The following is a 16,041-nucleotide window of genomic DNA, read 5'->3' on the forward strand; positions in this document are numbered from 1 at the left end:
CTATATACATTGGTAATAGGCATGCACGGAGCGTAAAATAATGCATCAGGAAGCTTACTCACGATTCCAACCAAAATTGCAAAAACTAATTTCGTATTCCAATTGAAATGCAGACCTATTATCTTCAGCAGGAGTCTTGGGAAATATGCTTGCATTGGAGGGAATTGGTGACCAACTATAGTCAGGCTAATAGGTCACATGAATGTTCTATGGTTACCAATGTTCCACTTGGTGTTTAGTTTTGTTTTATTTGCTTTGATTTCTTTAATAAATCATGGTTGAGAGTGAATACTCTATTATATCAATGTATATTTTAAACAATGATACATATAAACATTCATACCTAGCTTTAACTTGTGTGTATGCGTAATAAAGTTTGTAGCTGCGTTGTGAAGAGTCAAAATGTCCTTATCAATAATTAAGAATAACCACTTTGTCCAAAGATTCTCGTTGATTATTTATACTGAAGCTTGAAGATGTCCCTCACATCAGCGCTCAATGGCGACTTTCCCCCGAAAATGCCAAAATAGCCCTCGAAAATTAAATTATGGCCAATTATTAACAGGAGGAAACAAAACCCATGAATAAAGCTAATCATCTAGCAGAAAATTGCAGCAGAGACCTACAAAAAATACATCAAAATTAAAATTATGATTGCTGAGATGAAATTTTAAATATTTAAATACAGAAGAAACCAGAAACTTCAAAATTTGAGCAACAACAACATATTTAGCTCGATTGTACCACAACATTCCACTACGACAGGATGAAATTCATCACCTTTCATTTCTGTAGAAGAGAAAATTACACAGCCACTGTCATCTAATCTTGTCCTTGGAATCTGGTCAACAAATAACCATCTCAAGTTCTCATTTTACACCAGGGTATTTGACATCACTCGGACAACGCTCTATATACATTGGTAATAGGCATGCACGGAGCGTAAAATAATGCATCAGGAAGCTTACTCACGATTCCAACCAAAATTGCAAAAACTAATTTCGTATTCCAATTGAAATGCAGACCTATTATCTTCAGCAGGAGTCTTGGGAAATATGCTTGCATTGGAGGGAATTGTTGACCAACTGTAGACAGACTAATGGGTCACATGAATGTTCTATGGTTAACTATCTTCCACTCAGTGTTTAGTTTAGTTTTATTTGCTTTGATTGCTTTAAAAAATAATGGTTGAGAGTGAATACTCTATTATATCAATGTTTGAACAATGATACATATAAACATTCATACCAAGCTTTAACTTGTGCGTATGTGTAATAAAGATTGTAGCTGTGGTGTGAATAAGAGTCCAAATGTCCTTATCTATATAAATAAAAGGAAGTCGCTAAATCTTGTCCAGAAGCAGGCGCCGAGATACTTTCACTTTCAGCTCTGATTTTTGCGTACATTGATCGGGTACATATTGCCATTAAACCATCTGACGCTCATTTTTGCAAAACTATTCAATCACTATGGAAATAACAAAAAAAATGGTTGGTTGCTAGGCCGTTGAGGTCAATAACCTTATGGATTAGGTCATGACAGCAAACGCGTCAAATGCAGTAAGTGGCGAGTCACGCACCTGCATGCCGTACACGGCACCATAGTTTCACGCGCATTGCCGCGCATGGTATGGACGCATTTAATGTTGGCTTCGCTGTAGGCCTAGACAGTGGCGAAGGGGGGCACACTCAAGATTTTGCCGCCACCTTTTGAATGGCCCTGAAGCACCATTGTGTCAAGCGCCGTGCAGGGGTTGTGTCCCTCAGAATTGAAAACTTAGTGAGTAAAGGCCTTGAAGCCATTTCGGGGGATCATGGGTGTAAGCTGATGAAAAGGGGTTCATTGGGTGACAGATTTGCAAGAAAGTGCACTTTTCACAGGGAATGTTGCTTACGATTATAACCCGAAATTGAAACGTTTTCTAGCAACCTCTTCTAACCTTAATGTTTTATGTTTGTTGGGATAAAGTTAAAATCAATAATTTTGTCACGAGCTGTTTCAAAAGTAATCTGATGGATTGAATGAGTAACAACATTATCACAGGTCTGGATATTTATGATTATCAACCTAACATGATCATTGCTATACTGGATGAATAAGATGATCTACACCAAGACACCATGATTATCATCACCGTTTACCATGTTTACTAACCACTCCCGTTTACTAACCGCTCCCGTTTACTCAACTAGCGGGGACCCGCGCAAAGCGCGGGTCTCCCGCTAGTTGATAATAAATTAAGAATAACCAATTTGTCCAAAGACTCTCTTTAATTTTGGATACTGAAGCTTGAAGATGGCCCTCACAGTAGTGCTCAAGGGTAATTTCCCCCTGATAATGCCAAAATAGCCCTCAAAAATTAAATTAACATTGCAATTATTGACAGGAGGAAACAAAGCTCATGAATAAATCTAATCATCCAGCAGAAATTGAAGGAAAGACCTTAAAATTGCTATCAAAATTAGAATTATGATTGCTGAGATGAAATTTTTAAATATTTAAATACAAAAGAAACCAGAAACTTCCAAGTTTAAGCAACAAGCAAGATATTTGGCTCGATTGTGTCACAACATTCCAACACAATGAAATTCACCTTCCATTTCTGTAGAAGAGAAAATTACACAGCCACTGTCATCTAATCTTGTCCTTGGAATTTGGTCATCAAATAACCATCTCAAGTTCTCATTTTACACCAGGGTATTTGACATCCCTCGGACAACGCTCTATATACATTGTAATAGGCATGCACAGAGCGTAAAATAATGCATCAGGAAGCTTACTCACGATTCCAACCAAAATTGCAAAAACTAATTTCGTATTCCAATTGAAATGCAGACCTATTATCTTCAGCAGGAGTCTTGGGAAATATATGCTTGCATTGGAGGGAATTGGTGACCAACTATAGTCAGGCTAATGGGTCACATGAATGTTCTATGGTTAACTATCTTCCACTTGGTGTTTAGTTTTGTTTTATTTGGTTTGGTTGCTTTATGGTTGAGAGTGAATACTCTATTATATCAATGTATGTTTGAAGTTTGAACAATAAAATAAAACAAACGAAGACGGGAAACAGTTGTACAGCAAATTTTCGGTACTGGGTGTACCTTCTTCAGGCTTTATTACATATGAAATGACACAAGAAAACAATCTAAAACAAGCAAGAAAAATTAATGCGTAACGTAAAAAAACAAGCATAAAAAGATCGCGACTTAAAAACGCAGTGTGAAGGCGCATCTATAAACGCCAGCGTGAAAAAAGGGGGGGACCTATTCAATAAGATTAAGGCCTTCGGGTTGAAGGGAATGAAGTTTGTTGATCCAGAATTTCTCGCGCTGCTGACGTCTAAATTTGGATTGGCGACCAAGTGATTCAATGACCGTGACTTTGACATCATCGATGCTATGATGATAACATAATATCAAGCTTTAATTCTCACACATGCATAATAAAGATCTAAGGACATATCAGTAACCAAACAGTTGTGCAACTGACACAACAGCAAAATGCACTGACAATGAACAGCTTCCTGGACAACATTCACAGCCCAATAATTGGCAACCAGCACAAGAAATAGGTGAGAATGCGTATAAGATCCTTACACAGGTGACAATTTCCAAAGATTAAGTGGAATAGCGTGGAACGGGGCTGATTTCTGCTTTTCACATACTTCCTTCAAGAACAGGTCTTGTTCTACACTATTCCACTAACTCAATGATTTCTTGTGCTGGGTGCCATTTATTGGGCTGTGAATTTGGTCCAGGAAGCTGTTCTATGTCAGTGCATTTTGCTGTTGTGTCAGTTGAATAGAGTATTGAAGTAATCCTGTGTGTAATTTTGGTTCATTTTGATGCATAGGATTTTAAGATATGACCTTGTAAAAAAATTTAAGTTTCTTTTTTGGCTTAATGTAGATGAAAAATAACCAGAACTTTTGAATGACAAACCTGCACTTAGATCCTTTACCCCTCTCCTACTGAGAACCAAATATAATGGGGATGCTTTAAAATAGGGACCTATGAATGAACATAGGGGCGTAATTGGAATTCCTTCATATTGATTTGTGCAATCACTTTGTGCACTGGGATGGGGTTGATATATGCGCTGGGTGCAATAATAATTAATCTTTCTATCCTACTGCTTCTTTACTCCATTATATTATCCTAGATAAGCGCCTGTGATGTGTGAACATTCTTATTACATATCTATGAACACCTGTGCTTAATTTGATACATTGTATACTTACTTACCCCTCCCCAAATCAAGCCCCTTCACACTCATGTAATCCATCAATACTAATTATAATGACATCCTCAATATATCATCATGGTAGTGCAACATCACCGATAGCTGCTGTTTGCTATTTTTCATCTTGGGTCACATGCATGTAATGTTTTTTTGGATATCGTCAGCCTGCTACGCTAATTGCCCAAGTCATTTTAGTAAATGTATTGGTTTTGTCTTTCTTTTGTTCATCGCCTTGTGGTGTACGCGTAAGGCGCTATAAAAATGCGGTTTTGTTGTTGTTGTCATTTTTTGTAATTTTGAGAACAAAGAACAAAATGTAGTTCAAGCATCATCATCAGTTAAGTAATCATCCTAATTATTTTGGATTATTCCCTTTCATTTGTATCATTATAATTTGTTCTTGTGCAAATATTGGTGAATAAATGTGTTTAAATGCATGCTTGAACCATATTTTGTAGTTTGTTCTCAAAATTATAAAAAATGACTCAGACAATTAGTGTAGCAGGCTGACGATATAATAAATGATTGGTTAACTTCCATTATGGAAGATATAGGTAAAGCCATAATACAGGGGAGTATGGGTTTCAAAATGATTAACACTGACCAATTATATTTGAAAAACATACACCCCTGTGGAAGATATTTGCAAAATTTTCCACAGGGGTAGTGTGGATTTCAACTGGAACAGCCCAATGAACCTTTTTACACACTATTCTACACCACTCCTTGAATTGATAGCAACCCATAGACATCTGAACACACCTAGACTGAACCTTTTACACACTATTCTACACCACTCCTTGAATTGATAGCAACCCATAGACATCTGAACACACCTAGAATGAACCTTTTACACACTATTCTACACCACTCCTTGAATTGATAGCAACCCATAGACATCTGAACACACCTAGACTGAACCTTTCACACACTATTCTACACCACTCCTTGAATTGATAGCAACCCATAGACATCTGAACACACCTAGAATGAACCTTTTACACACTATTCTACACCACTCCTTGAATTGATAGCAACCCATAGACATCTGAACACACCTAGACTGAACCTTTTACACACTATTCTACACCACTCCTTGAATTGATAGCAACCCATAGACATCTGAACACACCTAGACTGAACCTTTTACACACTATTCTACACCACTCCTTGAATTGATAACATGAATTTACAGATAGTTATGTCTTGCCCAATTAAGCTGTCACTATTATGAACAGCTCTTGTCAAGTTCCATTTCAATGTGTACGTGCCGTGCCTACCGCACACCCACTTGCACCTGTTTGCGATGTATTTTTCTGTGCTTAACCGAAAGAATTTGTAGTAAATATCTTGTATTTGTAGTTTTCAAACCCAAAAAAGGACAAACAACAGGAAATAGGAATAATTCAAAAGTGGCTGTGATATGTGCCAAACCCATGACCTATATGTGATGCGATCAAGCAAAATCAGTCGGAACTAGGAAATATTAAATTTTCAGTTTCTTACATGATAGCAAAAAGCATTTTCAAAGCAGGATTTTGCAGAAAACCCCATTGAAAATGAACAACCAGTTTCAAAGATATGAGCGATTAAAGAGTTTCCAAAACAACAGGAAACAATAGGAAATATTTCCTTTATTTGGCTGTATCTCAAAATCAATATTTCGAGTTCCAACTGATTTTGCTTGATCACATCACATATGTTTGTAGCCAAGCATTATAATAGCTGTGCCATTGAGGTAGATAAAGGCAGATGATCAATTTTAATCCCAAAAGAGATCAAGAGATAAAAGCTATTATTATTTATATCAGGTTTTTGAGCGATACAACAAAACTGTGTATTGTACAGTGTTTACAAAATACACAGATGCAATTCAATATCTTTTTAAATATTTTATTATCATCGCGTGTCACCGTGGTCCCAGCACCACAGTGTCGTGATGATTGAGTTTCTCAATGCAGCCGTAAAACAGCGCGTCTTATGGTTAATTTTGCACCTTCAAACATACAAACCATCTCAAAAGTTAAGTCTTTGTAATAGGAAACTTCTTTTCTGAAGGCACCATGTCAACAATGCCAAGAAATGTTGCTTTTTGCCTTGTAAGTGCCATAATTTTCTGCAATTCCTTTTTGCTCTGATCTCATCCCGTAAAAAATATTGTGAAACTTTTGATAATAGTTGTACAATCACCTTCATGTGGTTGTAAACTACATCTGTAAACTACAAACTGTGATTTATCACATGTATACATGGGTAGTTATTGGTTTACACCTGTAACAGATGCAATAATGAAATGGTATGAAATAATGAAAAATGAAATGGTCACCTACACAGTCATGAAAAATTGTGTAACAGGAAACTAGGAATTGACTTTCATTGGCCTTATTTCTCACAACATTACAGTAGATTATTAAGAAAATTACTTAACCAAACTGGGTCATCATCACTGTAAAATACTTGCAAATGTATTTATTTATTAAGCACTCATGAAATGAAACTGGGTCATCATCACTGTAAAATACTTATAAATGTTATTTTATTCATTAAGCACTCATGAAATCACTTGTTAGTCATAAATATAAATATATCATCTGGTCAAGGAGCTTGTGACTGTTTTTCAAAATGTAGTTATCATCAATTTATCAATCATAACTTGGTTACAGTGTTGATGACTCCGTTTACCAAGTGAGATCATTCTGAGTTTGCAAGAAGGCTGTACGTGATAAAGAAATAAAAATGCATTTACAACATTTTTGCATTCTCTTAACAAAATTTATAAATCTGTTTGACAATTTTACATCGTAATGTAGGTCATAGTACGACCCATATTTTTGGTAATGTCCCTGTTGACCATCGATAGGATGTACATTAAAACAAAAAGATACTATTATTAACACTTTGCCCTTGGTATCTTTTCAGTAATAAAGTCCTAAAATCTACCAGATACATTCCAAACTATCAAGATTCATTTCAAGAACCACTGAACTAATACTAGGCATGTTTATACTCATCTGAATGCATTTTGCTCAGAGATTTCAAATTTTGGCACAAAAGTCTTTAATTTTTATAGGATTTTGTAAATTTGGTAAAATTTGATAAACTGATGGACTTATTCTAGAGGGTTAAGTTAAGTAGTTGCCATGATGCAAAGACGACTGCCTGGAGCAGTTATGTTTTCTGTTGAATCCGGTATATGCGACCCAATAATCTAAATAAGAAGAAAGTCGGAAATTGCAATTTTGAAATTTTGACACAAGAGGAAAATGATTTTATCTGCTGCAGGTTGATGTGAACTTTTATTTAATTAAAACTTATAAAGGGACACCATCAAAGTTGGCTTTTATAAAAAATGAAATAATGGCAGGAAAGTCAAAGAAAAATATTGAATTTGGTGTGTGGTTAGTTTTATATACTGGGCCAAAAAAGTATCTGTAAACTTGGAGAAAAAAAACAATTTTCAAACTAAACCATTGATAAGAAATGGGGTCTGTTAATGCTCTGCATGTTGGTTATAGGCTTCAACATAAAAAGTCTCAAGTTTTGAGTATTTTCTCAAAATATCAACCACTAAACCGATAAGGTTGTTTGTACTCATCATTTTAATGCATTTTTCATGCTGATTTCAAATATGGTCATGACAAATTATAAATTGTAAGGCACTAATATACCTGGAATGAAATTAATGATTGAAACAGAAAAAGTAACTTTCCATAAAGCTTACAGATGGAATTAAATAGTTTTGTAATAATATCGATGATTCCAACATATTTCTGAATATGAAATAATGGTATTTTGAAAAAAATATCTTAAAACATGGACTTTTTGAAGCCTATACCCAGCACGCAGGGCATTAAGGAAATTTAACTTCCAATTTTACATCTAATTTATATTTGCCCATAGTACAGCTTACAGTATGCTTATAAATCCCATCAAAATTAAAATTAGACTCAATGTTCCTCAGATACATTGATTTTCATGTTTCTAAAAAAAAATCAAATACAACAGAAATTCAAAATTCCATGTAGCTATAGGCCTATCTCGGAAATTAATGCTAGCGACACACATCTCATTTTTATGGCATCACATATGAGTTCCGTGCTGGAGAGCACCATCCATTTAGGAGATTAATGTTATACCCATGCTATAAATTATGTATCACTCAATAATGAGTTTACAAGACATTAAGCTTAAGAGCAAACTGGTTGTTCTAATCTTATACCAATTAAAGGTTCTTTCAGCTTCTTTTTAAAGCAATTGATATATCTGGGACAACTTATACTTTGTTCTTTACCGAGTGCTTATGGCCTTCTTTGCGGAGTGCTTATGGTTACTTGCAAAATGGGACATTTGCTAAACTAAGTTCTTATAAATATTAGGAGCTTAAGTTCTAAGTAACTGCTTCATTAATACTTTTGTCATTTAACCCAAAGCATAATTAGCAGTACAAATATCAAACAGGTCGTTTTTAAACAGTTATTTTTGGTGGTAAATAGTTATTCTCATTACCTTGCTCTCAGTAGAACGTAGCTACTCAACACGAGGCGATATTAAATATACAAATTAAGACCATAATTATTAGCAGTATAAGATGAGAAATAGTTAAGTCAGCATGCTGGGTTGTTCATCAACTCTTAAATAAGCAGCAGTAAATAGTAATTGATTAATGGTAATTCATAATCAACACAAAAATCACTTAGATACTTCATTAATGCCATATCAGCAGTTGAAAGCTACTGTAACGGGACCGAGCTTGCCTCTAATACTTTTATAAACGACTGGTGGAGAAGACTAGCCTTCTAAACATACAAGTGGTAGCGTAGTATCAAAGACTAGAATTCTCCCCAAGACATGTTGAATCAGTGATGCATGAAAGGAGAAGTAACAGGTAAAAAAAAAATGAGACTTGACAATTCTGTTTTATATTTGCTTCTTTTGTTATATCTTGTATTGTTATTTTGCTTTCATATTTGTCTTATCACATCACAATTCATAAATACAAGTAGAACATTGGTAAATACACAATCTCTGTTGATGATCATGACGATATTTCCTTATTTCTCTCTTTTAAATCCAAATAAATTACCAATAAATGCTGTCGAATATACTATCTGCTTGAATAATCAAGAAGCATAAAAAATACAATTTAATCAACAGAATCTCTCATCACATGACATAGTCGTAGGCTAGGCCAAGGCCTAGTAGGCCTACTACAGAGTATCCATGCCTGTACACCAAATACGAGCTTGCCATGCAACAATGAATGCACATAAATACAGTGCATAATTTTCCATTGGATTTGTGCATGCGTGCGGCAAGTCACTTGCCCAAATTATGCATAGGCGCTGGGCCAAATCACCGGAGTGCATAACACCCTGGTGTCGCCACTATTGTGGTAGCTAAGCTGCCCCTAGCTCAATCTGAGCTCCAGAGTAGGCGTGATTTGCTTTGGTTGGCAGTGCTTATTCCTGTGGTTTCCCTTTCAGGGTTCGTGGGTGGACTATTGTCCACCAAGCAATCTGATTAATTCGCCGTGCACGGCCTTTATATACTCTCCTGAACGCGCGTTCATGGAACCTTTGGCGGCTATGCTCAAAGCGTAAGTCTACATACTATGGATATCGCGCAGTCACTCCGCGTCAGGCGCTCAATTTCAAAAGATTTTGAACATGACGAAATTTAATAACTAGAACTGCTAGTGTTTTTAAATCGAATCAAACTGATGACCCCTTTTGACCATGTAAAACGTGAAAATACTCAAAATTATCTTAAAATTCTACATCCTTAAACAATTACATCTTAAATAATCCAAAGTTTGATCAACAAAAGTCGTTTTTAAGGAAATTGACAATATTTAGGAAAACTTGTTTACGCACAGCAGACGATTGATGGCCTGGAAGTTTCAAAATGTCAAATCCAAAATTGGCTGTAAACACGCAAGAAAAACCTGAATTTTGTCCTGAATATGTACTCTCAGACGGTATGTAATACCTTATTTTGTTCCTGACAAAATTATTTACACAATATTATAAGATCTCTGTACAATATAAGCTAAAATAGCGGAAATAGTGAAATTTTGAAGCCAAATTCGCACGTACGACATGACAAATTTCTCTGCCGTATTTTCAACCCACGGCAAAAACTGACGATCGACAGGTAAACAAATCCAAATATTTACAAAAATATACCTTGTGCAGAGCCATGCAATCATTTTTAAATGCATAATCACAATCAAAAACTACCACGAACACGTGAGCATCGTGACTTTTCTCTAAATATGAATTTGACAAGAGCTGAATTCGGCCATTGACAACACACGGGAGGTAAGCTTAAAAACAGGCCAAAAATCTGAAATCGCATTTTGGCTCTCCGTTTCACTACTTCATCACTACCAATATAAGCAGCAGATAGGTATACTTCATCAATACCATTATCAGCAGTAGATAGTCATTTCTTCAAGGCAATATTACCTCAGCAGCAGATAGTTACTTCATCAATGCTAATATCAGCAATTGATAGCTCCTTCATCAATACCAATATCAGCAGTTGATAGCCACTTCAGCAATGATCAGCAAACGACAATAAAGTCATGAATGCCAATATTTACTGTAGATAGATACTTCACCAATTCCATAATAAACACTTCATTAATACTAATCTCAGCAGTAGATAGCTACTTCATCAATAGAACAATGCAATAGAAGATAGTTACTTTATCAATACTAATATCATCAATGGCAATATCAGCAGTAGATAGCTACTTCAACTATGCTTCCATGATCAATAGAAGATAGTTACTTCATCAATGGCAATATCAACAGTAGGTAGCTACTACCATCAGTACCTCCATAATCAATAGAAGATAGTTACTTCATCAATTGCAATATCAGCAGTAGATAGCTACTTGAACTATGCTTCCATAATCAATAGAAGATAGTTACTTCATCAATGGCAATATCAACAGTAGGTAGCTACTTGAACTATGCTTCCATAATCAATAGAAGATAGTTACTTCATCAATGGCAATATCAACAGTAGGTAGCTACTTCCATCAGTACCTCCATAATCAATAGAAGATAGTTACTTCATCAATTGCAATATCAGCAGTAGATAGCTACTTCAACTATGCTTCCATAATCAATAGAAATTAGTTACTTCATCAGTGGTAATATCAGCAGTAGATAGATATTTCATCAATACCTTCATAATAAGTTAGAAGATAGCTATTTCATCAGTACCACCAACATCAGTAGCTTGTTCTGTTATAATGATTAGTCAGTCAGTAGAGCAACTTGTTTCGAAAATATTTGCAAATTGGAGTGATTTTTGTGGCAAAATTTGGCAAAGTTGGCAAAATGATAAAATTTAGATACAAGCTTTTGTAGATAAAAGGATTTGTTGCCAAACAAAAATGATCTTGAATTCATAAATGTCAAATTGCTTTTTTCAAGACGACTATAGCCCACGCTTATCATGTGCTTCTCATATGACATCACAGTCCTCTTGTAAGATTGCGTCAATACATGTATTACACACATTAAAGCATCATTTGTGGCAATATATCACTGCACTGAAGCCATTGACTGTATGTTTCTACCTACAGGCTGGTAGCCAGAGGGTGTGTGGGGGAGGGAGATGAGATGCACGATCCTAAACAGGAAAATCTGAAAGTGTTAAAAATTAACAAGGGAACCACTTTTTCTTGTTAAACTGTTCAAAATAGCACAAAAGCACCATATACTACAATCCAGGAAAAAATAGTTGGCACACTTGCACTAAACAATGGAAATGTGTGCCCTATCAAAATTGGAGAGGCGAGTGAAACATGCATGCAATATATGTGAAGTACAGACTCCCCCCTATATATCACCCTTCCCCACTCCCCATCTTTCAATGTTGGAGGTTCTCACGGACCTGTTGACAACATGGCTTGGAGCAACATTGAATTGGGGGAGCGGGGGAAGAGATATACCAAAAGACAGGCAAAGTGTGCCAACCTTTTTTTCCTGGATTGTAGTATAGGGTTAATCTACTTTTTGCATGTAAGCAAATTTTGTTGGTGAAAAAGGTCATCATTTTGGAAATTCAACACAACTCTGCAAGGATTGACTGCTTACATAAGGTTTAGACTGAGAAATGTATGAAAATCTCTACAATTGTACCCCAGTCAAATTGAAAATGTGAAAAGTTACATACAAAAATTGCTAATCAGGTTCAATCATTCCTCCATTATGGTGTCTGTTTCACTTCTGACTAATAATCACATCTTCTTGTATGTACAGACAGGGTTGCCAAACCCAAGATTTGGTAGCCCAATTGGGTGATTTTTGAAGATTTTCCTGTGACTTTTGACATTTTTCTGTCCCATAGAAACCAATGGTTAAGAAAAAAATTGGGCACCTTTTCAACATTGGTTCCCGCAACTTCCGCTAGTTTCCTGTCTCATAGACACCAATGGTTAAGAGAAAAAATTGGGTGACTTTTCGATTATTTGAAAAATTTTTGGCAATCCTGTGTACAGATGATATTTCCTGTAGGACAAAAAAAAACACCTTGTAAATTATATCCAAGTTTCAAGTGTATTTACTTGCGTTTCCAAATAATGGTGTGGCTATGGGGTGAAATATGAGTATTCATGAGGGGGTGGATGTAGGCTTTGAGGAGAAAAGTGAGAAGATATGGTGCACTGGATGACCTTATTTCCTCATTGTCTTCATGAATTTTATTTTCAAATGTGTTCTGTTCGGTATGACGTCAAACACCAGTTTTGCACAATTCTTACATTTGTGTAGTATAGCTACTGAATAGGGATGTACACTGTGATTTAGAAGAATAAATTGCACTAGCCGTACCAACTAACTGTGTGGGCAGAGTGCAAGATCATCGATAGTGGAATAGGATGTAATAGCTGCCTTACGTAAAACCCCTATTGTTTGTAGCACAATTTCATCATTATAAATATTTGATATTCTGTACTACTTTGCTGATGGCCACAAAGCTAACCCAAGATATCACTTTTACACATAGTTTGGGTTCAATATTTGTTATTGATTAAAAGTAAGTACATTTATTGAAATATTGCAAACAGCAGCTATTACCACGGTCTTGTACTCTACCCACGACATGAAACATCATACTCGGAATTCATCTCATGCAATTTCATCTTAATAGTTATAATATGCTGCTTAAAATAGTTTTTTTCTGACAATAATTTTTAAGGAAAATTTGTGAATTAACCAGCATGCCTTCAAAAATATTGACATATTTCCTATCTTTCTTCATATATACATACTGTATCATATGGTAACATAATGTTATCATATACCGTAAAAACTTGATAGTTAGCATATGTGCTTACTATCAAGCGCTTTAAAAAAATACAAACATGAAATTCCCCTTCCATAAAAGTGTAAGACAGTGTTCAAGCTTTGACTTACGTTTGGTGGACAAAAGTGTGAAAAAATTATTTAGGGGTGAAAACAATAAAAATTCTTGATTGTTTATATGTTTCCAAGGGTAAAATATCATGTAGTTTTAGATTGTGGCACTTAAAACTCCCTATCTTTTATAGATTTCAAGAAAAATTCAATTTTATGTCCAATTTTGACACTATTAAATAGAGCCTAATTTTCTATACTAATTGTGTAACAAGGGTACAATTGTGATATTAAAAGCATTGAATGGGATCAACATCTTTCTTTATTTCCGTAGCAGCAGTAGAAACTTGAGTGTTCGGGTGACAATTGATTTGGAAAAAAGTACGATATTCGCCTCATTTTCTATTTGAAAAGGCCATATCTCCTCATTCGTATGAGCTATAAGGATGCTTTAAGTGTCTTTTTGCTGAGTATTAATCAATAGCTAAATGGTAATATAATAAATAAGTAAGCTTCATTTACAGAAAATAAAATAACTTGCAATATGCTACCCCCACCCCTAAGAATTTTGAGGGCGTGAAAAAATTAATGGATTCTCTAAAAAAAATAAGTCCTTCAAAACTGGAGGTTTATATTAAACAAACACAAACTTGCTCTTGCCAATACCTCTAGAGCAAGTTTATGTTTATTTAGCCCTAAGTATCCCATTTTGAAGGACTTATTTTTTAGAGCAAATTTTCATGATATTTGAGGATTTGGGCAGAAATATACCTGTACAGTGCTATGGGGAAAATTTTCAAGTTGATAATTATGCATTTTTTATGTCAGATTCAGTTTCTACACAAAATTTCACCCTAGAAAATGTTCCTTTAAGTAGGATATCTTTCACTTTATGTTTTCACCATTCTGTCCACAAAATGTAAGTCAAAGCTTGAATGCTGTCGTAAATGGTTTTGAGCAAATCATCGATACACATGGTTATATACGAACAAGTAAACCTGCAAATGTGTGTCTCAACCCCAATAGCTCAGTTGGTAAAGCACCGGAATTTGGTACACTTGTACTTTCATGTTTTTAAAAGTGCTCAATAGTAAGCACATATGCTAACTATCAACTTTTTACTGTATTATTTGAGAGATGTCAAATTGTACATCTTGTCCCCATAATGACACTGATTTTAATTATCTTCTGACATTGATTTTAAAAAATCAGTGTCAGAAGAAACTTCACAAATTATTATTATACAATAAATTGATACTTCCTTCAGCCATATTGACACATTTCCTAACTTCTTCACACATGGTAACATAATGTTATCATCTATAATCCCATAAAGAATACCCAGAGACTTGTCATCTTGGTTTTATACATGTTAGTTCGATAGTAACAGTGGTTTTTTGTTTTTGTTTTTTCTTTAGTATGGATAAATTTAATGTCTTGTTTTATATATGTCATATTTGGATAGTAACATTTTTCTCTCCTCTTTTTCTCTCTTTTCCAGCGAGGACGAATTTGATGTAATAGCACTGTCATCCGCTCCGTCACAGGTAAGTTGATCATCTCAGTACATTTCGCAGTTACCTTATTTTCATACTAACAAATACTATGAACGCAAAAATTAATAACCACAAAAATAAGTTTTGTCTATTTAGTTAGGAGCCAGATTCGAGTTGAAGTGATTTGTAGACCGCTAAAAAATATAAATTTTTTTTTAAATATTGTGAAAATTTCACATGCGCAAAAATTTTCAGCTGTATAGTGTGGTGATAGGTACAGTTTGTTTCAAGACACGCTATCTATCAATATATCAATAAAGTGTAAGATGTTGTGGCCTAGCAGCACGCAAACACGCATCCCACAAAGTACTTGATATTATGAAGGTTGCCACAGTTTTGAAATCAAAGTTAAGTTGAGCATCTCATTATGGCGATGTCTGGCGGCATGCATACATTCAAGCAGCCATATCCTGTCAAAGGAAAAGGCACCCAAAATCCTCATATTTGGGTATTTTTACTGAATCCAATTGAAGAAATTGCCCAATTGGGCTGATCAAAATATTCAAGAAGGCTGAAGGGGATTAATCTTAAAATTGCTGAAAGATCTAAAAGATCTATTTTAATTGGTTACTCAGATGATCATTTCATGTAATTAACGAATCAGGGGCACTGTTAGTTGTGCCCATGGGCTTAAAAGTAGCCTAAGTGTGCAGATAGGTAAGGCACCCTGTGGCAGCCCTGTTCACCTGTAAGCTATTGGGCTATTCCAGTTGAAATCTGTATACCCCCTGTGGAAGACATGACTGTAATCTCCCACACAGTGAGTGTAGATTTCAAATGGAATCATCCATTCAGGTAACCTCATTTGAAATTCACACTCCCTGTGTGGAAGATTATATCATGTCTTTCATAGGGGGTGTATGGAT

At 35.2% G+C, this 16,041-nt stretch overlaps 1 protein-coding gene across 1 annotated transcript in view; it reads left to right on the forward strand.

The window, feature by feature from the left end:
- Nucleotides 1-16,041, forward strand: part of LOC140158307 (protein FAM219A-like) — a 280,263-nt gene that overhangs the window by 155,381 nt on the left and 108,841 nt on the right. The window contains exon 4 of the mRNA XM_072181410.1: nt 15,121-15,166. Within this exon, the coding sequence (XP_072037511.1) occupies nt 15,121-15,166 (46 nt within the window). The remainder of the gene's footprint in view (nt 1-15,120; nt 15,167-16,041) is intronic.

The sequence above is a fragment of the Amphiura filiformis genome, chromosome 8, assembly GCF_039555335.1.
Source record: "Amphiura filiformis chromosome 8, Afil_fr2py, whole genome shotgun sequence".
Lineage (NCBI taxonomy): Eukaryota > Metazoa > Echinodermata > Ophiuroidea > Amphilepidida > Amphiuridae > Amphiura > Amphiura filiformis.